Source organism: Rhineura floridana, chromosome 18 (genome assembly GCF_030035675.1).
Source record: "Rhineura floridana isolate rRhiFlo1 chromosome 18, rRhiFlo1.hap2, whole genome shotgun sequence".
Classification (NCBI taxonomy): Eukaryota; Metazoa; Chordata; class Lepidosauria; order Squamata; family Rhineuridae; genus Rhineura; species Rhineura floridana.
The window spans coordinates 16,975,288-17,003,267 of record NC_084497.1 but is presented as its reverse complement, the minus strand read 5'-3'; the positions used below and the strand labels follow the sequence as shown (position 1 = coordinate 17,003,267).

The window sequence follows — 27,980 nt, the reverse complement described above, 5'->3', positions numbered from 1 at the left end:
TTCAACCCCAGTCAAGATGGCCAATGGTCAGGGTTGCTGGTCTGCCATTATCATCTGAAGAGCCTCAGATTCCCCTTGACTGACCAGTGGTCTGACTCAGTTACAACAAGGGAGGTACATACATTCCCAATTGAACTAAACAAGACAAGATGTAAATTCCAAAAGGCCATTAAGACAGACCTGAACGTTGCAAGGCTTGTGCTGTATTTCTAGATACCCCATTTGGGAAAGATTTAAGATCTCCCAGGAAGTTTAGACATATTGTGAATTTTGCTTTGCAAAACATCTATTTTGCTCCCATTATGGAAGATTTCCAAATATTTAGATGGGGAGGAGGGGAAAGAGATTGCATATAATAGGGAGAAAGAAGAGCAGAGACATCATGGAAACGGGGAAAAGCTGCTCGTAAGAGATGTGGGGCAGGAAAGGGTTCAAAGCCTGGAAACCTCAGCTCACAATCACTGCAAGAGCCAGACAAACATGGGGCCTCTGTCCGGCCCTCAGGACTCTCCCCAGGCCAACATCCCTCACCAACCCCACTCCATGTCCTCCTTATGTGCTTCTGCCTGGCTGGACTGTGTCCTTGAACTGTGATAATGCCTCTCGTTTGCCTTGACAGAGGGCAGGGCAAGGCAAGTAAGCAACCTTGGACCTACACTACACTCCAGCTCTGCCCCCCCAGAAGTTGCCCATGAGACAACGCAGTCGTCAACTGAAAAAGACCCCTCCACCTGTGCTGCAGGGGCAACACAATGTGCGTCGTGCAGCACACACCCAACCAGCTGCTGATGCAGAGCAAGACACCACTGTTACCTCGGGCACAGACATTCGTCGTCACCAAAACTTTCTCCTTGCCCTCCCGGAAGCGCTCAATCACCGCAGCCCGTTGCTCCACCATCATCTCACCACTCAAGAGGGCCACCTGATGACCCTCCTTGGAGAGCTCTCCTGCCAGCCAGCCAGCCGTTTTGCGAGTCTGCAAAAGGTAAACAGAAAAAGAGGAGTAGCCCGTTAAGCTTTTGGGGGGGAAGGAAACAAGAGGGGCATTTGTTAATGGAAAGGGATTCCCACCTTTGCTTATCCCTCCTGCCCTTGCAAATAAGCACTTCACCATGCTCTTCCTCCTCAATTCCTGTTTGCACTGGCTTAAGCTCTCCTATATTGAACACTCCCCCTTTAAATATGCCCACTTTAATTGGATGCCAGGATTAGACACCCTCCATCCCACTCCTTCTGAACAGAGGAGAGGTACAAACAGCTTCTCTCTGAACAAGTGCAGCAGTGGATGGTGAAGGTGCCTGTCCACCCCACTGATAGGGGTGGCTGATGGGGGGGTCATGCCTGCACTATTTCATGGCCCTTCCTCTGTTTCTGCTCTTTTAAATGCCATTTTGTGAAAGGCTGCACCCCCCACAGCAGCGTTTTGAGCACTGAAGAATTCCAAATGTGCCCACTGGCCCCCAAAAGGTTGAAGGTAAGTCATTTTAAAGACACTGTTTATTTTTATACCATGTAAGAATAGGTTTTACCCTTGCTTGCAGGTTAAAGTCTCCAGCAGCTACAGCTGGGTATGAAAAGAGCCAATTGATTCTCTTTTAAAATTATAATGCACCAGCCTCTTCCCTCATATGGTACTCCAGGAGACTCAGAAAATCATAATGAATCTGGAATGCCCAATACTTATCAAGCAAGATGGGAAAGAGATCTGGGGCAAGAAATCCCCATCAAAACTTGGAAATGGATACGAGAACACTTGGATCCAATACAGAGCCAAGTCAGAGTTCCGTCAGTGCAAGGATGACAACAGGAGTTCCCCTTCTTCCCCTGCTCACCCCCAAGTCTTTTCTAAGGGTTTCTCCAAACCTCCAGAGCCGAGTTGGAGAGGGTGCGGGGCGTGGTGGTGGGAGGAGAGGTGGGGAATGTCTAGTTGCAGTAGCAGTAATCGTTGCACTGAGGGGACGTGTCAAAATACCGCCCGCATTCTCCTACAAACTATAAATTCTCAAAGAAAATTTCTACAAAATCATCTTTAGACGGCACTTGACCGCAGCTAGATTTAAATCAAATAAATAGGTTATTTATTTTGCTGGAGACGCAAAACTACAAAAACTGATATATTACATGTACTTTGGTCAGGTCCTAAAATAAGACCCTTCTGGACTGCAGTATTAAAATACAGGGTATTTGCTACCAGTAAACCCGTTAGTTCTACTACGGGGACATATATGGCAATTAGTTTCAAATGGGGGAAAATTAACTGGATTATAAGAATATGGGATAGTACCCAAATGATAAAATTAATAAATATAGTGGGAGCTGGAGAAAGGAGACAAACTGACCATCAATCTTTTTGAAAAAATAGGCTCCATTACTCAGGAAAATGCTGAACCACACATTACTAGGAACAGCATAAGAGCAAAATCTCCATCAAAAATGGTTACTATCTGCAAAGAATATTTTGTAAGCTGCTCTGCAACAGGCCATTGCATGCTTTCTTATTTAGTTTGCATTTTTATTTCATAACAGAAAACATGGAAAGCACCCACGTGGCAGAAGATCATTGCTTGCGCGATCGTGATGGCGCCATAGATGTTGCAGAGGGCATGGAATTTCTCCTCACGGCTGTTGCACAGCACGTAGTATTGCTTGATGGTGTCCAGTGTCTCCTCCTCCCGCTTCAGCTTGATGATGTTGGGGTCAGGGACAACTTTCTGGGCAAACTTCCACACCGAGTCTTCAAAGGTGGCTGAAAACAGCAGCATCTGGCAGTCTCTGGGAAGCATCCTGAAGGGATGGGATGGGAAAAGATACACTCTACTCTCAGCTGAAGGGAGTCACAGAAAGAACTCTGCAGGATTGCACCAAAGGCCTACCTAGCCCCAGCGTCTTCTTCCTAACAGCCACCAACCAGAAGATCCCAGGAATCGTAAAGGAAACAGCCCTCTCACTGCCATTTGGGCGTCCCCCTCCCCCAGCAGCTGATATTCAGAGTTAGACTGTCTCCAAACATGAAGGTTCCATAGAGCCATCATTGCTACAGCCATTGATAGGCTTCTCCTCTTACATAAATGTGTAACCCCTATAATTTCACCACATCCTAAGACACAAAAAATTGGTCTAATTATGTATCATGCAAAGGACTTCCTTTTGCCCACCTACTGTCCAATCAATTTCATTGGACAACCTCAAATTTCTAACGTTATTAGAACTTCTCTGTTTTCCCCACATCATGAAAAGGTTTGGAAAAAGGCTACCAAAATGATCAAGGGAATGGAGCAACTCCCCTATCAGCAAAGGTTGCAATATTTGGGGGCTTTTTAGTTTAGAGAAAAAGTGAGTTAAGAGGCGACAGAATGGAAAGGGAACAGAGAAAAGTTTTTCACCCTCTCTCGTAACCCTAAAACTCGTGGTCATCCTATGAAGCTTAATGTTGGAAGATCCAAGATAAAGAAAGTATTTCCTGCAGTTCAACCACGGAATCTGATCCCACAGGAGGCAGTAATGGCCACCAATTTGGATGGCTTTAACAGAGGATTAGACAAAAATATGGAGGATATGGCTACTAGCCAAAATGGTTAAAGGCAGTATGCTTCTGAATAGCAGTTGCTGGAAACCGCAGGAAGAGGAGGAGAGAGTTGTTGCATTAGGTCCAGCTTGCAAGCTTCCCATAGGCATCTGATTTGACCACTGTAAGAACAGGATGCTAGACTAGATAGGCCATTGGCCTGATCCAACAGGCTGTTCTTATGCATAGTTCTATGAACCTCCACCCAATGCCCCTGCTTAGGATTCCTCAAAGCAAAAGGACTCCAAGCCCTTATCATGTTGGCTGCAACTTTTGCGGATCCTTTCAGAGACGGGGTGATCACGACTGTACACAGCATTCTAAATGTGGCCACGCCACCTACTTACACAAAGGCGCTACGACACCGTCAGTTCTTATTTTGCAACTCCTTCCTTTATAATCCCAACATGGAATTTAGGGGATACTTTTTTTTTTTTGCTTTTGTCTGAATTATGGTCTTGTATTTCTTGTTGTTGGACCTTATTGTGAATTATCGGGGGTTGTTTAATTTTACTGCATATGTATTAACAGGAGATGTTTCATTAGTTTATTGTTTATGACTACATTTTTGTCATTGTAAATAACTACTTGTGTTCCCATGGTGCCACCCTTGCCAAGGTGGACTAAATGCCAAACGCCGACCCTGCAAGGAAAGTAGACTGCCAGCATCCCTTTTACGAGTCCCACTCTTTAGACCAAGGGGAAATCCAAAGTGCCTGAAATGCATTTGCCAGAGATTCTAGGAAGCAAGAGGCAAAAGTCACTCTGGAGCCTCAGGCCCAAACCAATCTCTCAGTAGCTTGTAGCTCTGCGGCCAGCTTGTGCTGGATTTAGAGCCACGCTAGTTCCCAATGATCAGACACCAAAAAATATGATGTAGCTTTGTTAAGAATTAAAATAAGTGTATATAAAAGACAGCAGCAAAACAGTTCCTTTAGGCCAAACACTCCCAAGGGTCACGCATGGTCATTTACTGAACAAAACACAGATCTGAAAACAACGAACCTGGACTGCTGCCATGCTCACAAAGGCATAGGAAGGCAGCAAACCTGACCCAATCTGACCCCACAGGGTTCTATAATCCAGCAGATGTAACGTTAGGTCAAATCTGGATAAAGTGGGGCAACTAGCTAAATGAAGAATCTACTTTTATAAGAAAATGCACAGCAACAGCCAAAGACTGGATGGCCAATCAGCAGGCTTCCTGGTGATAGAATCATAGAATCATAGAGTTGGAAGGGGCCTTGTAGGCCATCGAGTCCAACCCCCTGCTCACAGCAGGAAATCCACAGCTAGAGCATCTCCCGCAGATAGCTGTCTAGCCTCTGCTTGAAGACATCCAGTGAAGGGGATCCCACCACCTCCCTAGGCAGTCGGTTCCATTGCCGAACTGCCCTTACTGTCAAGAAGTTCCTTCTAATGTCCAATCTGAATCTACGCTCCTGCAACTTAAAACCATTAGACCTAGTCCTACCCTCTGGGGCAGCAGAGAACAAATCTGTACCCTCCTCTATGTGACAGCCCTTCAGGTACTTAAAGAGGGCAATCATGTCGCCCCTCAGCCTTCTCTTCACCAGACTGAACAAGCCAAGTTCCTTCAACCTTTCCTCATAAGGCTTGTTCTCCATACCGGCTATCAACCCAGAAGGTTCCAGGGCGTTCTCCGCAAAGGTAGATGTGCAGATTTACAGCCTCTGAAGACAGTGTCCAGTTTGTGGCTTTCAGTGCTAGGCATGAACTGATAGCACAGGTGCCTCCTCTCAGGTGTTAACAAGCTCAGTTGAAGTTAGTGAAGCAGCCAGATTTTCCTAGCCTAAAGGTTCCCAGAAACCCTTACAAGATATTGCGCATAATTCCCTACAGCAGCACCATTTCAGTTATGTCAGCTCAGGTTTTCTTTACAGGTATGTCTTTTAACTGTTAGCAAATTATGTAAAACTTGGATGTTGTGAACTGTCTTCAGTTTGCTATGGAAAGGCAGCATACAAACCGACAATGATAAAGATGAAATGTACCTTTTTTCCCCCTCACCTGCCACACACCTAGGTGACATTTTCACTGAGGTCTCCACCAGGAACCCAAAGAGTAACATCCTGGTAAAGTCACACATGAGCATCTGAATGTGTACATGTTTCACACAAGGCTCAACAGAGGTTAGCTTTTTGAGATATTTGGGGGGGGGGTCATTTTTCATTTCCTATTCCACCATTAAAAATAAGGTTAAGCGCATCCTTAACTCTCAGGCCCTCTGATCAGTAACTAATGCAAGCTGGGGAAGCTGTGGCCCTCCAGATATTGCCGGACTCCAGCTCCTATCATCATACGAATAGCACTGCTGGATCTGGCCAATCTAGTCAGCATCTTGTTCTCACAGTGGCCAACCACATGCACATATGGGAAGCCCACAAGCAGGGCCTGACAGTGGAGGTAGAACATAGCCACTGACAGCCTTATCCTCCATCCCCGACCATTGGCCGTGATCACTGGTTAAGTAAGGATGGGAGACAATTTGATTTGGCTTGCATTTAAAGTCCAGTCTCTCAAATTCACACTTTTCAAAACAATCTGAGTACTGAAACACAGCCGTCCTTCAATATTTGCATGTATCCAAGCCCCGCCATGCAGTTCAGTAACCAAAGAACGTTTACAGCTGTCAAGGGAGCTGCTCTGTATGTTGCTGCCTGGCCCATAGATTTATTTTATTCAACAAGATGCTTAATTATAAAAATATATCTCTACTAGGGGCTGCCACCCCTGCTCGCTGCACTCCCCACCCCTCCTATACCCCACTCAACAGCACTCCCAAGGCCTCTCCCCACCCCCTCTGCCAGGTGCCCACTAGCCATCCCTCCATCTCCTCTACCATGTGCCCCCAGGACTCTCCCCCACCGCCTCTGCCAGATGTCCCCTAATTGTTCCCCAACCTCACCCCCCACAGGTGGCAAGAGCCCACCCAATCCCCCCAGGTCTCCAACCCTTGCCCCCCCCAGGTCTCCAAAACTCCCCCCCATTCCCCATTTACCTTATAACCTTGTTGCTGCTGCTGCTTCCTCACCTGCCATCTAGGCCCTGGCTAGGCCTGCCAGCTGCTCCCACCAACACCACTGCAGTTTGCCTCTCTGTGCCCACCTGGCCTGTAAGCATCATGCTACCCATGAACACTTCAGCACAGGTATGCACCTGCCCAGCAGCATTCACAGGCAGTGTGATGTGATGTTCCTGTATTAGTGTATATATGGTAAGTGCTGTTTGAATAGAAGATACATGGTAAGTGGAGTGAAAGAGGAGGGGGAGTGAATGGGCAGTAGAATGCTGGATGATTGGCTGAGGGTGGAGAATGGCGGAGAGTATAAATGGAAGGATGACAGTTAAATCTGGGTGGATGTTAGTGGGTTGTTTTGGTGGGTTTTTGAGAGGAGATTGTGTGGAGAGTTGGTGGATGTGAGGAGAGTGTGGAGTTCGGATTAATACTAAGACCAGTACCTCAGGGATAGATGAAACCATATGCCTAAGTGCCTTTATAAAGAAATCTTGTTATCTTTGTTATTTAATAAATATATTTGGTTTACCAAAGGCCTGATCCTTGGCTGGGGTTTCACAGACCAGAAGGGAGGGTAAGGTAAATACCAAGGCTGAAGGGAAACTGTAACAAATGGTGGCAGCGGTGAGGGGGATAATATAACACCACAAGTATTCAGAGCAAACCAGAATTATATATAAAAATCAAAGGGATTGGGGACAACTTAAGCACTCAGTCACAGAGGTAACCTGATAGAGAGACTCAGGCAGAGTCTCTGGGAATACTGGTTATAGGACGTGACTGGTGGTGCTGCCTAGCAGGGGGATCTGTTGAGATCTGTGCTAGAGCGGGGAGAGAAACCATAAAAAGGACAGTCCGGACTGGTGGAGTCCCTGGTGGTGCCTAGTGACGGGCAGTAACCACGAGCAGGTAGGAACCTGACAGGGAGAGCCAGGGAAGGGCGTCACATGTGACGCTTACAAAAATATAATATATATCTAGAAACCAGTGGCTTCCAAGCATCTCCCCCCCACGCATGCCACTTCAGAATTGCTGAGGGTCTTGGTGCACCACTTATTATGAATTATCACTTTTACATGAATAAAAACCATTATTTTTCTGCATATTGTAGCAATCGTAATATGCTGTACTAGATACTGTATTAGAATTCAAGAGAGGTCACTGTAATGCAACAAAATATAGTATAAGAAATAAAAGAATAAAAAATGCAATAAAAAATCAAGATGAATATTTAATGTGATGGATGTGTCATCTCTCCTGCCTTCAAACATAAATTCAGTGTGGAAAGAGTTCGGGAGCCCCTGCTCTACAAGGTTTACATAAAATAACATATTATATATAATAGATTTTACATAAAACAGCATTCTTGGCAGATTGGGATAGATAAAAGGAAGGACCAGAGCTCATGGAACAACTGCCACCAACTATTAGGCAAGGGCCAAACTCTTCCTGGCCAGTCCAGGTGAAAATCAAGTCAACGTTTAATATTTGTTGAAATGTGCGACTAACTGGAAGGGCGCTGGTCGATGGCACAGCTGCAACTGTGCCAGGGCAGTCTGGCTTCCAACCAACAACAAGGCACCTACCTGAATGCACAGCCCGCCCACCCCACCCCCTTACCTCTGGATACGGATGCTTTGATCTTGGTGTCCTTGGGTGGCAATCATGACATCCGCCTCATCCAAGACAAAGACTTTGATCTTCTTGGGGTCGATGAATTTCAGCTTGGAGCACCAGTCCAGGACGGTGCCCGGTGTGCCAATGACAATCTGCTCAGCAATCTTCTGGCCACGCTCCACTGTTAACAGACAAGTTCAAGACTCAATGCACAGTAAGGAGATGTTCTCTTTCCTCCAGAGAGCACATAAATGCTCTTGGGGATGCTCGAGTCTCATTGGAGTGATCCGACTACACTTTGACCTTCTTTCAAAGGTGGCAACCAGTTTTCTCTCTTCTCTCCTCCTGCTCCCCAATTCCAGTCCCCACCAAGTCTAAAATTCAACATTTAAAGAGCACCTCAATTCTGCAAACAGAACCCCCTGCCCATTCATTACCAAACAATCAGATCACTCATAGAAACACCAACTTGATGGGCCAATTGGCCTCACCCAGATTCTGATGGCTCAAGCGCTGTGACTATCAGACTCATCTGGATGCGTTCCACTGTGAGGTCAACCCTGCAAATGGCATGCCAGTTAAGACTCTGTCCCTCCCTGGAAATTTATGTACTTTTTGCCATTTCCTTGCCTTGGGAAAGCAGGGAACATCCCTCCCTTCCTATGCTAATCCATTCAGGATTAGGGGAAAGGAATGGATAGCCCAAGAAACATTCCTTGTCCTCTCCCTCTCCTCTCTAACACTTAGAAAGCTCCAGAAATAGACAGCAAACCTCCCAGCTGCAGCTTATCCTAGAATAGGCTATTATTTAGATTATTTTATTTAAGAGACTTATATTTATTATTATATTTAAGAGACTTTTATTTAAGAGCCTTTTTAAAAAAAGCATCACAAAATAAAAATAGCAAAATACAAGCCACCGACCGCCAACCAATAAACAAATGTAACAAGACTTTATCTCTATGCAATCAGCTTCTGGACGAACTTAGACAAATGCCTTGTTTTTTTTGCTTTTAGACAGCTACTGAAAAATGTACCTTTTAAAGAGGGCTTTCCTTGAAGTAGGCATGGCCCCCCCAGATGCTGCTGAACTACAACTCCCATCATCCCTGGCTGCTGGCCCTGCTGCTTGGGACTGATGGGCGTTTTAGTTCAGTAATGTCTGGGGGGCCAAAGATTCCCCACTCCTGCCCTGAAAAGTGACTCAACCATATTATTAATTGCCTTTCACATATATATCTCAAGGCAATGCACAAAATATAACAACTAAAAATAGTTAAAAACAGCCCCCCAAAATAGAAGATGATTTTTAAAAAGTTCTGTTATATGGAAACTTTTAATGTTTTTAAGATCTGCTTTTTAGACTGTTATGTATACAATTCTTACTTTTGTTAAGTTATTTTGATCTTTTTGTTTTACACCACTTTGGAAACATTTGTTGGGAAGCGGTTTATAAATCCATAATAAAAAAAAATTGGTTTAATCTGTTAACCCCAAATTTCCTCTAAAAAGAGCACAGAGTCAAATTAGAACCTAAAAAGCTAATCTGGGACTAAGCAAACCACAAGGAAAGGCGTTCCACAGTCTTGGTTCCACCACTAAGAATGCCCGTCTCACATAACCACCCACCCCAAATGTTGAGGAACATGAAGCAGGGTCTCCAAGAACCATCTTGGAAGTGCATATGGGAGGTGGTCCTTAACGTCTATTTTAACTGGACTAGAAAAGGAGCCGCTTGCATCTAGACTACCATGCTATTCTGTGAAATATTCTGCAATCCTTAGGTCTCTCCATCTGCTGACGTCCACTAGTAAGAGTCCTGGCTGGATCAGGCCAAAGGCCCATCTAATCCAGCAGTCTGTTCTCATGGTGGCCAACCAGATGTCTGTGGGAAGCCCAAAAGCAGGACCTGAGTGCAACAACACTCCCTGACTTTGGGTTCCCAGCAACTGGCATTCAAAGGCATATTGCTTCCAACAGCGGAGACAGGACACAGCCTTCACACAACTCCCTCATTCGTAGCCTTTTCTCACTCAGCCCGGACCAACTTTCTAGCTAGACCCTCCCAGTGCCAATTTGAAAGTTACTTTGGATCAGACTGCCCCCATACCCCAAGCCCCAGAACTCAATGAGACATAGTCCACACTCACATTTGTTGCCTCGAACTGCGTAAGCAAGTTTCAGCTCCGGATAAAACCTGCCCATTTGTTCGATCACCTTGCCCGTCTGAAGAGCCAGCTCGTATGTTGGAGAGAGGCAGAGACACTGGAAGAGGAAAGAGGCGAGTCTGGGATAGTCACATGCGGCAGGCTGACCTTCTGATGCTACGACAGTAAGACGCATACCCGCTTCATAGCGTCCCCACCACATGGCCTCATTTTTATGCCATGCTTGTGGAGTGGCTCCCATTCATTCCCAGAAGGAAAACTATCCCCCATTCCATACTCTCTCGCACACACACACCCCAAATGGCTCAGTCATGACTAAAGAGACTCCATCTTCTTCTCCACCCTGAAATAGTCATTGAATTATTGTTATTCACCGCTTGCTACGTAAAGAGTCTTTAAGCAGCTTACAAAACTTCAAAGAAACTTGATCCCAAGCAGCCCATGCAGGCCTTTAGGCCTCTCTGTGTGGCCCTCCAGACCCTCTTCAGTCACATCCCTTCTTCCCAGGCCACACCACTCACCAGCCCTGCTACGCACACACACGCCCCCCCTTGAGTTTCTTTTGGCTGGGCAGAACATGTCCTTGAACTGGCAATGTCTGGATAGTATAGAGGGGAGTGTGTGTACAGAACTAGCCTTGCTGTACAAAAGGTAGTTCCTATTTGTTGTTCTGCCCATTTTCCCTTTGCCTCACTCCCCCCCCCCGCCTCCACTGGCATGTCGCCCCTGGAAGGTCACCTGGAAGCGAACGCAGCTCTCGAACGGAAAAAGGTTCCCAAATACTGATTTCGCCGATTGGTCAATTAAATCTCACAGCCACACCATAAAAAGAGATGTGGAACTAGCTTTGCAACAGTGAACCGATACAGGTGTGGCAAGACAACGGACTCCACCCCAATCCTTCCGAGGAGCCCAGGCTGCATGGGAGTCACGCCAAAGACCTCTTCTTACCTGGGGGTATCTGTTCTCCGGTTCCACTCTGCTAAGCATTGCCAAGACAAAAGCCGCTGTCTTACCAGTTCCAGACTGGGACTGTGCAATCAGGTTCTGTGGACTGAGACACAATGAAGATTTGGGGGGGGGGATACATTTTTTTGTAGGAAATGTTTAAATACTGAAGTGGCAGAAGTTAACAAGGTGCCCATGCAAGAGTGAGGTCTTGTTGCCAGTGGCGTGAAAATAAAAATGGCCTCATGCTAACAGAAGCCGCTCACTGGGTGCGGTGGAGCCACTACGCTTCCCCGCAGGGAGGACACTGTGCAAATGCGCGGATGGATCACGCTGACCTCCTCAACACCTCACCACTCCCTTTTCTGGTAAGCAGCAGTGAACCAAATGCCAGGAAGCCAGCTCAGCATCTCCTCATGTAGGCACCAAGAGTAGAGGCTGCTTCTCCAACCATGGCACAAAAGGTGAGCACTGAGTGTGCTCCAAAACATGGACATCCACTCAGCCTGCCCAGCTGCCAGAAACTCCTTTGCGGTGTTATTTCATACTCGTCAAGGCCCACAGGCCTTTTGAGACACATGGGGTTTTTTTTCAATAAGGTCATGTGAAAATCAGATTGTATACAGTAGCTTTCACCAGCCTGGCACCCTCCAAATGTTTGGGGCTACAACTCCAACCAGCCCTGCTACCTGCGTGTCGCAGAGAATCCTGCAGAGTACCTTCCAGGAGGAGGGCACTCAACACACGCAGGATTCCGGCCAGTTCCTTGGGGCCCCCACACGAGCCAAGGATGTGCACATCCAACTGCTAGTTGTGGGGAGTGGAAAGAGGAGAGGGGCAATTTTGCCGGGAAGCTTGCCCACCACTGCTAGCCTCTGATCCCTCCCGGCCCTCAGGCTGTCTCACTACGTGGCAGAGCCACCCATCCCTCCTGCCCAATCTGGCACTGCAACAGGCATGCACAAATACATACGGCTCTGCAAGCATCATTGGCAATGCATTCTCTTGAATCTTGGATGGTCTGTTGAAACCCAAGGCATAGACACCCTGCAGCAGCTGTGGCTTCCTGGGGGGAAAAGGCAGAAAGCAGGGACTCAAAGAATGACCTGAAGGTACACAGTACACCTGTCTCAGAATCAAAGAGGGATTAGACCTTGCAGTTGTCTGGATAGGAAGCTTCTTGGAACATTTTTTTTTGCATGTGTGTATGTGGGGCGTTTCTCTCTTTACTTGCAGACATTTCTGGAACCGGATATAACGTGGGGGCATTTTTCAGCCCAAGGGCCAGAATCCTTCTGAGCAACCTTCCAAGGGCCACATGCCAGTGGTAAGCAGGGCCAGAGGCAAAAGTGAGCAAAGCAACAAATATAAATTTTACCTTTTGTGCAGTACACCTGTTTCCACACCCACACACCCACCCCTCTATTCTCCAACCAGGCACTGAGACAATTGTGTGGAAAGAGATTAATTAATTAATTAATAATTCTGCGGTCATTCAGCACACTCAAGTCTTCATTAGGCTGGCTTCCCACCACTTCAGTCCTTCCTCCCAAAGATTTTTCTCCTACTTCAAACCTTGAGGTTCCCAAGAACACCAAAGCTTTGGATACAGAAACATTATAACTCATTGCCTATGTACACTATTAGCATACTTGATTATTTTATCTCTGATAAAAGATGTTTTTACCTACTATGGAAAAAAAGGTCATTAAGGGGTTGTAGCCGATGCTAGTCCTATTCAGAGTAGACCCATAGAAGTTAATGGATGTGACTAACTTACAGTAGGTCCATTAATATCAATGGATCTATTGTTGAGTAGAACTTAGCTGGATAAAAACCAATAGGTTTTAGGAAGAAAGGGAGCCCTTCAGAGTGTTTTGGAATGCTAAAAGCTCTGTTGGGGTTTATTTTTTGTTGGGAATATAGGTTAAGGCATCAATAAAACCTTTTTAATTTTAGTTTTCATGCTTCACAATGAAAGCTTGTCCTTTCCTATCTATTGGCTTTTACCCTATAATATAATTGTGATAATAAAAATTAATTATCTGACACAAGAAAGTAAGGTGACTGATATGCAGCTGGTCCTGCTCACCTGTCAAAGTTGATCCACATGGATGGGAGGAGGGGTCTGCTCTGCCAGCACATTCCCTACGAAACAGCACCCAACAGGACTGAACTTGCCCCCCTGCTGATGTCACCAAATGACCCCCACTGAATAACAGATGGGTGTGGTTTTTGTGGAAATGGCCTTACGGGCCAAATTAGACCCCCTGGTGGGCCAAGAGTGGCCTGCTGGCCAGAGGTTCCCGACCTCTGTGCTACATAGAAAAAACATCTTTAACATAAGACGACAATTCGTTGCCATTTCTGAACCATCCAATGAGTCCTAATTTGGAAACAGCCACTCATCACCTCAATTTCACCCCTAGCCTTTTGGATGAGAAGCTATGGGTTGGGCAGGAAGGAGTTAACAGGCAGCCTCAGACACTAGCAACACAGGCTATTGATTAGTACACTGTAATCTACAGTGAGCAAAAGGCCAGCAAGCTAAACCCCCGCTATGCCTTTTACCAACCAACAAGAACTCCGCTTTATGAAGGTAAAGTTTTCTAGATAAAGTCTCTCCTGAATGCAAGAGCTTTAAAAATGATAAAGTGTGGGTTTTTATCTCCAAAAAAGTTAAAACAATTAGCTACTTCGTCTGCTACCAAAGTTCTTAATAATGCTGTACAAGTGACACAATCAAAGAAATGGAAGCACCCATTTCCTTCCGGCATCTTTTCGAAGATCAATTCAACACACAATTCCTTGTCAACTATCTGAAACCACAGTGTAGAGCTTTCTTTTATATGCAGGCCTGCCTCAGTCCTGTGTGAAGCAGGGAGGCTAAAACCCTCAATTGTAAAAGGTGCTTTTGAACACCCCTGGGTAGCTCACTGCTACCAAAGCAATCTCAGCTGGGAGAAAATGGCCTAGAGCATCGATACCAAAACCTGTGATCTTCCAGATATTGCTGGACTCCCATCGTCGCTGATCATTGGCCATGCTGGATGGGACATGGGAGTCAGAGTCAAGTGCAGATTAGTCATCCCTAGGCTACACAGGTTCTGGAACCTTACAGATGTTTTTGGACTACAACTCCCATCATCCACAGCCAGCATGGCCAGCAGTCAGGCATGATTGACCCAAGGTAGAAGAACAGTGTTCTAGAGAAACTATTGCTCAGTGGTATGAGTTCATGCAAAAAGGCCCCAGGTTCAATTCCCAACACCTGTAGCTAAAATAAAATGGGTAGCAGATGATGTGGAAAAACCACCTTGGCCTGAGACCCTGGGGAGCTGATGTCAAGATATGGCAACTTCCTACATTCTTTAACAGGAAAATCCACAATTCCGCCTGGGGAAGGGCTGTAGGCTCAGTAGCACGCAGGCTTTGCATGCAAAAGATCCCAGCTTCAATCGCTGGCATCTCTAGTTACAGCAGAGAAAGGCTCTCTCACCTGAAATCCGAACAGCTTCTGCCAATCAATACAAGTAATACTGAACTAGACAGACCAAAAGTCAAGTCTGACTCAGTATGAAGGCAGCTTCACATGTAGGAAAGGACTCTTGGCTCAAGTGACAGAGCGGCTGCTTTGCACAATAACCGTCCCCCAGTTCAATTCTCAGCACCTCCAGTGAAAATATCCGGGCAGCAGGCGATGGCCTTAGTAGAAAATCCCTCTGGAAAGAAGCCAGCCATTCGCTCAAAAGGCCAGAAATCTATGAAGACCTGCTCTTTCAAGTCAGTTGCCAAGGAGACACCTAGCCTGCTAAAGAATGGGAGACTTGACTTATCCAAACATCACTATAATTAGCTCTGCATTTGGTTTTTCCAACTGAATACTTTGCGTCCTCAAGACAGACGAGAATGCACAATCTAAAGCAGCCTTCCCCAACCTGACATCCCCCAGATGGCTTCTGGGCCACTATTCCTGAAGGAGGGGCAGCAGATTGGGGAAGCACCTTTTCCAGTGACAACAGAACCATTCAGTTCCTCAGCAAGAAGCAGGCCCCTCTGGAGAATCAGCAGGAATGCACTGCTTAAAAGAAATTAAGCATGGGATCTTATCCAGGGAGATAAAAAGAGGGGCCATTCGGTCAAATTTAGTGATCAGCAGCAGATAATCCATTGGATTCAATGCCAATCCTAGTCAAAGAAGATCCACTAAAGTTAATGGGCATGACTAGCTTAGATCCATTAATTCCAATGGGCCAACTCTGAGAACAATGTAAAGTAAAGGTGTCCATGCACTTGTAGTGCGAGTCGTTTCCGACTCTTAGGGCAGACTGTACAGATGGGGTGGGATTGCCAGTTCCTTCCCCGGCCTTTCTTTACCCCCCAGTGTATGCCGGGTACTCATTTTACCGACCACGGATGGATGGAAGGCTGAGTGGACCTCGACCCCTTTTACCAGAGATTCAACTTCCTCCTTCCATTGGAATCGAACTCCGGCCGTGAGCACAGCTTCGGCTGCGTTACCGCCGCTTACCACTCTGCGCCACGGAGGATCTTAGAGAACAATGTAGGCTGCACTATACATTTAAAGCACTCTTATACCACTTTAAACAGTCATGGCTTCACCCAAAGAATCCTGGGAATCGTAGTTTAAGGGTGCTGAGAGTGGTTAGGAGACCCCTATTCCCCTCACAGAGCCACAATTCCCAGAGTGGTTTAACAATCAATTTCTCTTCCCAGGGAACTCTGGGAATTGTACATTTGTGAGGGGAATAGGGGTCTGCTGCAGGGATGGGACTGTGCTGGGACCATCAAGGGGCAAGCATTTCCATCTGCCTTGCCCCACCCCTCTGCCTGGGCCTTATCAGGAGGAGCTGCAGGCTGAGACGTGCTGCTGCAGGGATGAGACTGTGCTGGGACCATCAAGGGGCATGCTTTTCCACCTGCTTTGCCCCCCACCCCTGCTCTTAGTGATGTTTTTCTGGGGACTGCCCTTTACCAGGAAGATGAACGCTTTTGGTTTGCTGCTCCTGTTTTTTAGAGATGTTAGGACTTTATTAGTTTTATTTATTTATTTTTGTAAATTGTATTGTTTTTATTTGTATTTTGTATTTGTATTTTTATTTGTGTGTAAGCCGCCTTGGGGGCCTATTTGGCCGAAAGGCGGCCTAGAAATAAAACGTAACATAACATACTGACAACAGCAGATGGGACCTGAGTTGGATTCAACCCCAAGTGCTTGACACCACTGAGCGAACAGAGATTCCCCAGCACAGGGGATGGGAAAAATGTATGTCTGGCTTGACAGTGGGAGGCACCAGACCCAGGGAAGGAGTGAACTGGAACATCTGGGTTGTGATTACAACAGAAATGCAAGAGCAGGATGGGGCAAAGATGCACTACATTGTGCCCTCCAGAGGCTAGACCCCCATCAGCCCCAGTCAGCAAGGCCAGTGGTCAAGGATGATGTGAGTAGCAATTCAACACCTGGAAGGCACCACATTAGCTATCCCTGAAGAAGAAACATGAGTTTAAGATAGCTGGTTATATTACAGGGGAAAGAGAAAGCTCTCATGCTAGAGAGAACAGAGAGGGAGAGGGAGAGAGAGAGCACAGCAGGAGCTAGCAGACTAGACGAGGAAAAGCCACTGGGTGATAAGTATGGAGGGTGAATAAATTATTCTAAGACATCACCCAGCCAATGGAAGCTCAATACATCTGCCCCTCTTTTTGTCTGCACCTTTGCTGCCCAAGCTCCTCCAAACCCAGGAGGACTAGCATCATAGCAATTTCACATTTGCACAAAGCATATTTGCACATACTTGACCACAGAGAAAGCTGGGGGGAAGGGGGACTATACATTGGCCTCAAAAAGATTATGATCCAGCCCTATTGCTTGCAGTGTGATGCTTCTTGGGACATGAAGGGGGGGGAGGAAATAGCAATTTCATCTGGCACCTTCAAAACTCTCACATCATTTTGGTTTCTCTGAGATACATAAAAAGGCTTGCACAAGATGCAACAAGATGCAACTCTGCTTTTCCTGTGTGCTCAGTGGACATAGCAATAAGCTTACAAGTCCAGCTGCTTTTCGTCTTTAAAAGGACTCAAACAAAGCTGGCCAGCCATTATCTGCCAATTAGGCAACAACTATAATTAGGGCAGCAAACTGTTCATTTGTATCTTACCTACCAGCCAAAGTTCAAGGCAGCTTATGAAAAATTCAAAATACTGTAAGATGGACTAATGTTACCAGGGAGGGGCAAAGATGCGTACAAGATGCCCCCCAGTCCTTGGGTGTACTAAATGCCACTGTTATGGCTGAATTTCTGGGCCATGTCAGTGCAGTCCCTGAACCGTGGGCCAAGCTGGCTCACAAAGGCTGCTTTCAGAAATGTTTATAGGCCAAGCCTAGCCATTTGAATCACATCCAGAAGACAGTTGGTGCCAATGACCCAGACGTTCACCATTTTGGAAACAAGCAAGAGGAAATAGATTTCTCCACCATGCTCTGCTAGCTAACCAGACAAGATGGAGCCCTCAAGGCAAACAGCAGGCTACCACTTCCTTTAATAGTGAGCACAAGTGCTGAGTGCTGACAGAAATTAGGCCAGTGAGAATAAGAGGTAGGGGGCAGTACACTCTCAGGGACAGCAAGGTTGGCAAAAGTTACAAAATTCTTTATAAAAAAGGTAAAGGTGTCCCTGCACTTGTAGTGCGAGTCGTTTCCGATTCTTAGGGTGACGTCTTGCGACGTTTACTAGGCAGACTGTATATATGGGGTGGGATTGCCAGTTCCTTCCCCGGCCTTTCTTTACCCCAACCACGGATGGATGGAAAGCTGAGTGGACCTCGACCCCTTTTACCGGAGATTCGACTTCCTCCTTCCGTTGGAATTGAACTCCGGCCGTGAGCAGAGCTTCGGCTGCGTTACCGCCGCTTACCACTCTGTGCCACGGAGAATCTTTATACTGACAAAATAAACAAACAGCCTAACGAAGGTTGAGCATGGTCAGCATGAAATGTTAAGTGTTTGTTGGGGAAAAGAACAAACAAATGGTGGTAGGGGGAGAAAAACGGAATAGAACATTGGACTTATCACGAGAAGTTAAGTTTGTGCAGGGGATGAAGAAGGTCCTGGAATGGGTTGTTCCTCCCACTCAGTGGAGCAAGCAGAACAAGTAGGATGGACAAGCCATCTAAGGATCCCCTCCATTCCCTGCAGGAAAATGGAATAACCAAGAGGATGGCATGGTTAACTAGCTGAAACTCTGAGCAGGAGCTGTTAGAAAACGAGGATGCACTACAACATTTTGTTGCACGTCCAACTTGTTTGCTCTGATTAACAATTCCTCTAGGTCAGCGCACCTCACAGTGCCCATCTGGATACCAATTCAGAATGAAGCAACATGTGTCCAAGAAGCAGAGCTGGTTGTTTGACACATGCAACACTGACTACAAGGGCAAAACCCAACAGCTGTTCACATTGCAAGCAAACTCAAAGAAAAAACATTTCTGACAACTTTACTTTTAACAGGGCAAAACCTTATTTTTTACCACTCCAGCACTGGAGGAGGAAAATTCTCCCCCCCCCCCAAAAAAAAGCCTGCCAGACACTGCCAAGCACACCACGGAGCATCAGGTCTGTTTCATGCTGTTACTCTGATGTAGGGACACTCCTGCCTTGTTTGCTACTAAAATTCTTGCCAATTACATAAATCTACAGTAGGGCCCCACTTTACGGTGCTTCGCTAATGCAGCGAATTGAATTGTGTCCATGTTCCATGGACTTGTTCCGTTTTTGTAGCGATTCTGCGGCATGACGTGAATTGATGGCGCCCTGAGCGCATCGTCAGAGCTTGGAAACGTTCCTTTTTTAAACTACGGTTGGGCTGATGGGAGTTGTAGTTCAAAAAAAGAAATGTTCCCAAGCTCTGACGACGTGTTCAGCAGCTGAGTCCGAGAAGGGCGTCCGGCGCCATTTTATTGTTGAGGGAGACGGCGGAGGGTGAGTGAGCGCGCGAGCGAACAGGCAGGGGGGAGAGAGAGCAGGCAAGGGGGGACGAGCGAGAGAGGCGGCGGAGAGCGAGCGAGTGCGCAAACAGGCGGGGGGAGGGTGAGCGGGCAAGGGGGGAGGGTGAGCGGGCAAGGGGGGACAAGCGAGGGAGGCAGCAGAGGGCAAGTGAGCGCTTGAGCAAACAGGCAGGGGGAAGGCGAGCGGGCAAGGGGGGATGAGCAAGGGAGGTGGTGGAGAGCAAGCCAGCGAGCGCTGAGCAAACAGACGGGGGGAGGGTGAGCAGGCAAGGGGGAATGAGCAAGGGAGGCAGCAGAGAGTGAGCAAACAGGCAGGGGGGAGGGTGAGCGGGAAAGGGGGGGCAAGCGAGGGAGGCAGTGAAGGGCAATCGAGCAGGTGTGGGCAGGCAGGCAGCTCCCTCCCTGCGATCCGCGGCAGGGAGCCTGCCGCAGAAGGGGAGCACTACTCCCCCACCATAACGAGGGCAGGCGAGCAAGCAGGTTGAGGGGAAAGGGCAATGCATGGAAAAGTGGAACATCGATCAGCTGTTGCGGGGGGAGCTTCAGGGGCCAAGTGCTGTCAGCTGGAGCTCCCCGCACTACGGCTGATCAATGTTCCACTTTTCGGCGATTTTCACTGTACAGCGGGGGTCTGGTCCCTAACCTGCTGTATAAGTGGGGCCCTACTGTATATATACAAACAGCTGGTATAGCACAGTGGGGAGGAGAGCCTGGCTGGGAGTCCAGAGTCTGCAAGTTCAAATCCCCGCTCGTGTCTCCTGGGTGTAAAGGGCCAGCTAAAGATCACCCCCACAGGGAGTGGCTCAGGGGTTACGTGCCCTGCCACCTGTGCAGCCGTGGGCAAGCAGCATAGTCCCAAGGAGCCCAGTTGCCCCCCAGCTAGCAGCTGCGGACAAGGAAGGGGCTGGCTTGTGCCGCTGTGGCAAGCTGAGCAGGCCCTAGCCAGCTGGGGAGGACTAGCCTCAGAAGGAGGCAATGGTAAACCCTCTCTGAATACCACTTACCATGAACTCCCTACTCATAGGATAGCCATAAGTCGGGATCGACTTGAAGGCAGTCCATTTCTATTTTCATATATACAAACATGAAACTAAAATTTAAAGAGAGGAAGATTAATATTTACAGCTGTCAAGATAGAACTACATGGATAATGCCAATATGGCAATGTAATCCAGTGGGTGGCACAGGTGTGAGGAACCTCAAGTCTGGGACCAGATTTGCACACACGCACGCACACGGGCTATTGATTTGATTGATTGATTGACTGACTGATTGTATTTGTATATCGCCCCATAGCTGAAGCTCTCTGGGCGGTTTACAACAATTAAAAATATTAGAAACAAATATACCAATTTAAAAACACATTTTTTAAAAAGCAATTTAAAAACACATGCTAAAATGCCTGGGAGAAGGGGAAAGTCTTGACCTGGCACCGAGAAGATAACAGTGTTGGTGCCAGGCGCACATCAGAAAGATCATTCCATGATTTGGGGGCCACCACTGAGAAGGCCCTCTTCCTTGTTGCCGTCCTGCCCCCAACCACATTTGCTCCCCCAGCCACACCCTTCACCAGCTTCGCTTCATACCCCCGTGTGATTTTCTGCCCGACTGGAATATCACTCTGATAATGACCCTTGCTTGACTGGATGGATGATAGACAGGTACGTGCGAGTACTTGTAGAAGTAGCCCACTGTAAGAAGATAAATTTTACATTAATTGCTCCTACCACTCGCACGTGGCCCTCGGAATATTGCCCAGAACAGAATGTGGTCCATGGCCTGAAAAAGGTCCCCCATCCCTAGGGGATGGACTTAGTTCTGGGCTGAAATCCTAGTTTATCCACAGACAAGGCCTTCTGTTGCAGACTCCATTCACTGCAAGTTAAATAGAAGCAATGATCACTTCACAAAGCTACTGAGAACACTTGACTACCTACTAGTACTATGTAAACTTGCAACAGCAGCGGTCCTGCAAATGAGCTAAAGCCTGTCTTGCTTTCCCATTCAATTGGTAATAAAATAACGCCAGGGCTACTGGATGGAGACGGAGCAACTCCCCAATGAGGAAAAGTTGCAGCATTTGGAACTTCTTGTTTAGAGAAAAGATAAGGAAGAGGTGACATAACAGAAGTTAATACAATTATGCATGGCTTGGAGAAAGCGTACGAAGAAAAGTTCTTCTCCCTCTCTCATAACACTAGAACGTGTGGACATCCAATGAAGCTGAATGTTGGACGATTCAGGGCAAACAAAAGAAAATACTACTTCACACAGCACATAGTTCAACCATGGAATTTTCATCCCACAGGAGGAAGTGATGGCCACCAGCTTGGATGGCTTAAAAAGAGGATCAGACAAATTCATGGAAGAGAAGGGTATCCATGGCTACGAGCCATGATGGCTAGGTTCTGCCCGCATCGTCAGAGGCAGTATGCTTTTGAGTATCAGTTGCTGGAAACTGCAGGAGCAGCAAGTCCTGCTTGCAGGCTTCCCAGAGGGATCTGGTTGGCTACCGTAAGAACAGGATGCCGGACTAGATGGGACATTGGCCTGTCCAGCATACTCCAGTCATGCTCTTATGCTTTATGCAGACCATATGGCTCCTATTTCATTATCCCAAGTAGGTATGAGATTATTTTTCAAATTTAGAACTTTTTATTGAGAACAGCAAGGTCTATCTGTAAATTACAGTAAGACCAAAGTGGTGGTGTTTGCCAAAAGGCAGAAGCAGCATGAATGGATCCTTGGATGGTCATGTCATCCAACAACATCACTTATAAGTACTTAAGGCAGCGGCTCTCAAACTTTTTTGGTTCGCGGCGCATTGTAAAACATGTAAAACTTTTCTGGCGCACTTTGTGTACAAAATTAAAAATATTAATATATTTTAAACTATGAATAAAAATAAACTATAGAAAACTATTACCTACCCTATACAAATGGGTTTCTTCTCATTTTTAAAATATACTTTCATAATATTTGAGGCACACCTAGCCACCTCTTAGGGCGCACCAGTGTGCCTGAGCGCACCGTTTGAGAATCACTGGCTTAAGGCTACGTTTTATAGGGCTATGCAGTTGTTTAAAACTTGAGTTGCCAGTCCTTTTATCATCATTCCATAATGATTTTAAAGGTTTTTTTATGCTGTTGTCCATCACCCTGATGTTTTGCAAAAGGGCATTATAGAAATACTCTATAATTTCAAAAACTCTATGACATACTCATCTCCCCGTTCACTGGAAGCTATAAGGACACTTTCTAGGGATCACTGTATGTTCAGAACAGCCAATATAAAGTTTTGTTGCTAGAAAAGTATTTTGCTTGTTATATAGTGCAGCAATATATACAGTAGCTCCAGTAGAGGCAGACTGAATATAATCCGACCAATTTTTTTAGGGGGACTTGCTGGAGTCCCATATAGTACTCCTGGTACATTATTTAGGACTGAAGTAGGTCTCCCTTCTCTAAAAGTACATGATCATAAATCCATGATTGTACACTGGAACAAACTCTAAATCCAGACCAACATTCAGCAAAAACTGTGGCTAGTCCAACTCGGAGTAGACCCACTGAAATTAACAGACCTTCCTAATTTAGGTTCATTAATTTCAATGGGTCTACTCTGACTTAGTTGGATACAATCCAGTGTTGTTTTTAGATGTGCAGAACAGAGAAGGTGGGGAAAATGTTGTAACAGCTTGGTGTCTTCTTACTTAGTCCTGCAACGCCATCTCACAATATTTCAGACACACAATCCATGATGTAATTTTTGCTGAAGATGCCAACATAGACTCTGAATACATGAAGAGCTCCAGCTTCGATGTATTACAATTAAATCTGACCATAAAACACCTGCTTATCTGAAGGAATTAACCTTTTCTCTCCCTGTGCATACTCTGCTTATATTTTAAGCTATGCCCATAGAATATCCAATCAGTAAAAGGCCAACGAGAGAGCCAGTGTGGTGTAGTGGTTAAGGCATTGGACTACGATCTGGGAGACCAGGGTTCGAATCCCCACCTAGCCATGAAGCTCACTGGGTGGCCTTGGGCCAGTCACTGCCTCTCAGCCTCATGAAAACCCTATTCATAGGGTCGCCGTAAGTCGGAATCGACTTGAAAGCAGTACATTCACATAATAGGCCAACAAATGGCTACCTTAGGGGGTCTTGTAGCTAAAAGGAGATAACCTAAGAATTTCTAGAAACACCTTCACCCCTCCCCAGCAGCCTGAAGTGATACAGGCCAGAATTTGTCCCCCTTGTTCTGTGCAAGTCGGGGGCCCTGTCTCACATCAACAACACAGGCAGCTCTTCCCCCACCCCTAATACACATGCTAAGGTCACTCTTCCTGGAGAAACTAGATCAGCACCAGGAAAGGTCCTAACTCAGCAATGAGTGCTTGAAAAGGGAAACCAGGAGAGAGACTTACAGCCGCAGCTCCTCAAAAGACTTCACTGAGTAAAGGGGAGATGTCGGATCCCTCTGCAGAACCTCCACTTGGTTTGTGTTGTCCACCAAGTTGCTACGGATCAGCTTGTTGAGCAATGACTGGGCGGCTCGGTCCTCTACCAGGAAGCGATGAAAGAAAAAGGAGAGGAAGCAAATAGCTTTTAGTTCAATTCCTTGGCAGAACCAGCGGCTATCGCCACTTCTCAGTTCTGTAAGCCGAATTACACCTTGTCTGAATGTGGTTGTGCGTGCAGCAGCACAGAACACCCTAGAGCAGCCTTCTCCATCCTGGTGCCCTCCACATGTTTTGGATTACAACTCCCATCAGCCCCAGTCAGCAAGGACAACGTGGTCAGGGGTGAGGGCAACTGGAAGCCCAGCAGCATCTGGAGGGCTACAGGTTCCCCTTCCAGGACCTACCAGCTGGACTATTCAGTAACAGCGCGAGGAGGCAAGGGCTGAAACAGGCACACAGGATACAAACTGTTGAGTATCCCTGGGTCAAAATGTGTTCGGCTAAAAAACAACCCCAAAGTCATTTTTCTCTTGTGCACCTGAAAGTCTTTCCAGCCTTTTCTCCTTGCAATTGGTGCCCTCCACTCCTCTTTTCTGGACACCCATTAAAACCCTATCCCTTCAAGTTTATTGACTGCTACCTTTATCATGGAGGGCAGGTGTGTGGGGAACCTCCAGGTCAACTGTGGCCATCCAGGGGGTCCAATATGGCCCGCTAGCCATTTTCCCCAAAGCACACCAACCCACCATCAGCTGGTGTCACTAATGATGTCAGGTGATGGACGAGAGGACAGGGCTTATTCCTGGACTGGCTACATGATCCTGTTCCCAGCAAGGAACAAGATCACACAGCCATGACAGCAGAATGTAATCACAGCTCATCAGTTGATGAGCAGGAATTAAAGCCCTGTGCAAAAGTGCCCTTTGAAGCAGCTGGGCCCTCTGGAACGCACAAGCTACTTCAAATAGGCTTTTGTAAAGGCTTTAGGAGAGCTCCTGCACTCCCATTTGATTAAACAGAAGCCCAGCGGCTGTCTTAAAGTCTTTTGCAAGTTTCTCCCCCCTCCTTTAAATCCCCAATAGTAGAAACTTAAAAGGGGAGCACGGGGAGACTTGGAAAAGGCTTTTGCAAGTTTCTCCCTTTCCGATCTCGAGGATGTAAAAGGGAAGCACAAATTTGGTCTGCAAGTCAGATCCTGATGTGGCACTGGCCTATGGAACCAAAAAAGTTCCTCTTGCTTGACAAAGCCTGTGCATTCTAGAGCATCCAGCGCTTGGGCATAGAACCAGTAAACTGCTGGCCCCAAAGACAGGATATTGGTTGGCCTTTGCCACCCAGTAACAGACATAACAGAGCTGGACACTGAGCTCCTCAGACCTAGCAAGAAAACGCCTTTTCTAAGGCTTATGAAGACCTACATCTTAGGAACACTAGAATCTGTCTTATACAGAGTCAGACCATGGGCTGTATCCAACTAAGCTTTACTCAGAGTAGACCCACTGAACTCAATGAACCTAAGTTAGCCAAGACCATTAACTTCAATGAGTCTACACTGAGTAGGTCTAACACTGGATACAATCCCATTAGTCTGTCTAGCCCAGCACTATCTATACTCTCTGGCAGTGGCTGTCCAGGGTTTCAGACTTGGGTCTTTATCTGGAGATGCCAAGAATTGAACCTGTACGCAATGCAGGTGTCGTACCAATCAGCTATGCTCTTTCCCTTAAAAATAAAGCAAGGTTCTGAAGAAAGGGTTAAATTAAATAGCAACTTTAAAAATTGCCTTATACTAAGCCAAACCATTGGTCCATCTTTCTGGCTCAGTACAGCCTACATTGAATGGCGGCAGCTCACCAGGGTTTCAGATTGGGTACATTCCCATTCTGCACGCAAAGCAGCTGCTCTGCCAACCAGGGCTGTGGAGTCGGTAGAGCTATAACCCAGGGGTGGGCTCTCCTGATGTTAGGAACATAGGAAACTGCCTTAGATACCAAGTCAGACCAACAGTCCATCTACCTCGGTATAGCCTACACTGAGTGGCAGAGGCTCAATCCTGCTTTTAGGCAGGATTCTCTCCTAGCCCCACCTAAAGATGCTGGAGACTGAACCTGAGGCCTTTTCCATGCAAGGCAGATACTGTACACCACTGAGCTATATCGCTTCATCCTTGGCCAGTGGCCATGCTCGTTGGGGCAGATGGGAGTTGTAGTCCAGCAACAACTGGAGGGCCACAGGTTGCCCACCCCTGCTCTACAGCCATCATAACTAACAGCCCATTGATAGATCTCTTCTGTACCAACCAATCTGTTTAACCTCTTTTCAGAGCCATCCAAGACAGTGGCCATCACTTAATCTGGGAGCAACAAATTCCATCAGTGTATCACCCCCAATTTCTCCATCTCCCCCCAACAAGGCCCTCCACGATAGCGAACCATCATAAAGCCATTATCAACATTAAAAAACACAGAAAGCAAACAGCAACAGTCGTAACAGCTTCCCAGCGAGGTCCACCTGGCATGTTCACTGACATATTTTCAGCACCAGGTAAAGTCTTGTCTTTTTTTGCCCCAGGCATTTGATAGACTGAAAGGACGTTGTTTTTGTTATTAGTGTATTAGCCAAGCTTCCTGTGGCTGTTATGGGAGCTGTTTGTTCTGATTTTATGGTATTACGTATTTATGTTCTGAATATGTTGTAAGTCACTTGGAGACCTTCAGGTAACAAGCGACTAACACATTTAATAAATAATAATAACAATGTTCTACAAGACAATCCTACCAAAATGTGTTCTGGGAATGATATTGTTTTTGATCAATGCCTAAAAGGTAGAGAGAGAGAGGGCTAGCTGCGCTTCCAGAAGAGTTTCATAGACTGGGGGCATCACTGAGAAGGTCCAATCCTCTAGCCTCCAAGATGCTCCACAGGGCCTCTTCCGCACCAAAGTACATTCATATTTTGGGGTGGGCAGAGAGGTCTCAGGCTGTTTGGGGCTCTGAAATCAAAACAAGACATTCAAGAAATTCCTGACTTATTTTGGAGATTAAGATTCTCCTACAGAAAGTGGAGGAAGCAACTAGAGGATCAACTATCCTTGACTTGATTCTAACAAACAGAGATGACTTAGTGGAAGTTACAGGAACTATGGGGGAAAGTGACCACGCTATTCTAGTTCTTGATTTTAAAGGAAGCAAAAGTTGAGAGTAGTCACATGTGTACCCTGGACTTCAGAAACGCTGATTTTAATAAACTCAGAACAATGGTAAATAAAGTTCCATGGCAAGTGACCCGAATGAAAAAAGCTGTCAGAGATGGGTGGGAGTTTCTAAAAAAGGAAACTCTAAAGGCACAATGGCAAACAATTCCAACAAGGAAAAAAGGGGAAGTCAACAGAAGGAGCCAATGTGGCTTCACAAAAAGCATAGAGATGACCTAAAAACAAAAAAGAACACATATAGGAAGTGGAAGGAAGGCCAGGCCACAAAGGAAGAGTACGGAAAGGCAGCACAGAATTGCAGGGATGGTGTCAGGAAGGCTAAAGCTGAGAACGAGCTGAGGTTAGTCAGAGATGCCAAAAGCACCAAAAAAAGCTTTCTTCACGTACATCCATAGTAAAAGAAAACAAATGGTGGTACAGCTACTCAATGAGGATGACAAAATGATAACAGATGAAGAAAAGGCAGAAGTGCTCAATTCCTTCTTGGGCTCAGTCTTCTCCCAAAAGAAGGTCTATGACCCTCCTGAGAAACATGAAGTAGAAGGGGCAGGATTGGAGCTTGAAACTGATAGACAAATGGCCAAGGAATACCTAATCACTTTGAATGACTTCAAATCTACAGGACCCGATTAACTGCATCCTAGAGTATTGAAGGAACTGGCTGAAAAACAATCGGAACGGCTGTTCGCTATCTTTGTGAAACTATGGAGGATAGATGAAGTGCCAGATGACTGGAGGAGGGCTAATATTGTCCCTATCTTCAAACAGGGCAAAAAGGAAGAACCTAGGAAGTACAGACCAGTCAGCCTGACATCTATCCCTGAGAAAATTCTGGAGCAGCTTATAAAGCAGTCAGTCTGTAAGGACCTTGAAAACAATGCAGTGAAGCCAACATGAATTTATCAAGAACAAATCATAAGAACATAAGAA

At 46.4% G+C, this 27,980-nt stretch overlaps 1 protein-coding gene across 2 annotated transcripts in view; it reads right to left on the bottom strand.

Moving 5' to 3' along the window:
- Positions 1–27,980, bottom strand: part of LOC133372219 (ATP-dependent RNA helicase DDX19B) — a 56,903-nt gene that overhangs the window by 15,820 nt on the left and 13,103 nt on the right. For both annotated transcript variants that reach the window (XM_061600506.1, XM_061600507.1), the window contains 7 exons: positions 23,801–23,936; positions 12,312–12,404; positions 11,342–11,444; positions 10,373–10,487; positions 8,226–8,403; positions 2,547–2,784; positions 814–976 (listed from right to left, as the gene is read on the bottom strand). In XM_061600506.1, coding sequence (XP_061456490.1) covers positions 814–976; positions 2,547–2,784; positions 8,226–8,403; positions 10,373–10,487; positions 11,342–11,444; positions 12,312–12,404; positions 23,801–23,936 — 1,026 coding nt within the window. The remainder of the gene's footprint in view (positions 1–813; positions 977–2,546; positions 2,785–8,225; positions 8,404–10,372; positions 10,488–11,341; positions 11,445–12,311; positions 12,405–23,800; positions 23,937–27,980) is intronic.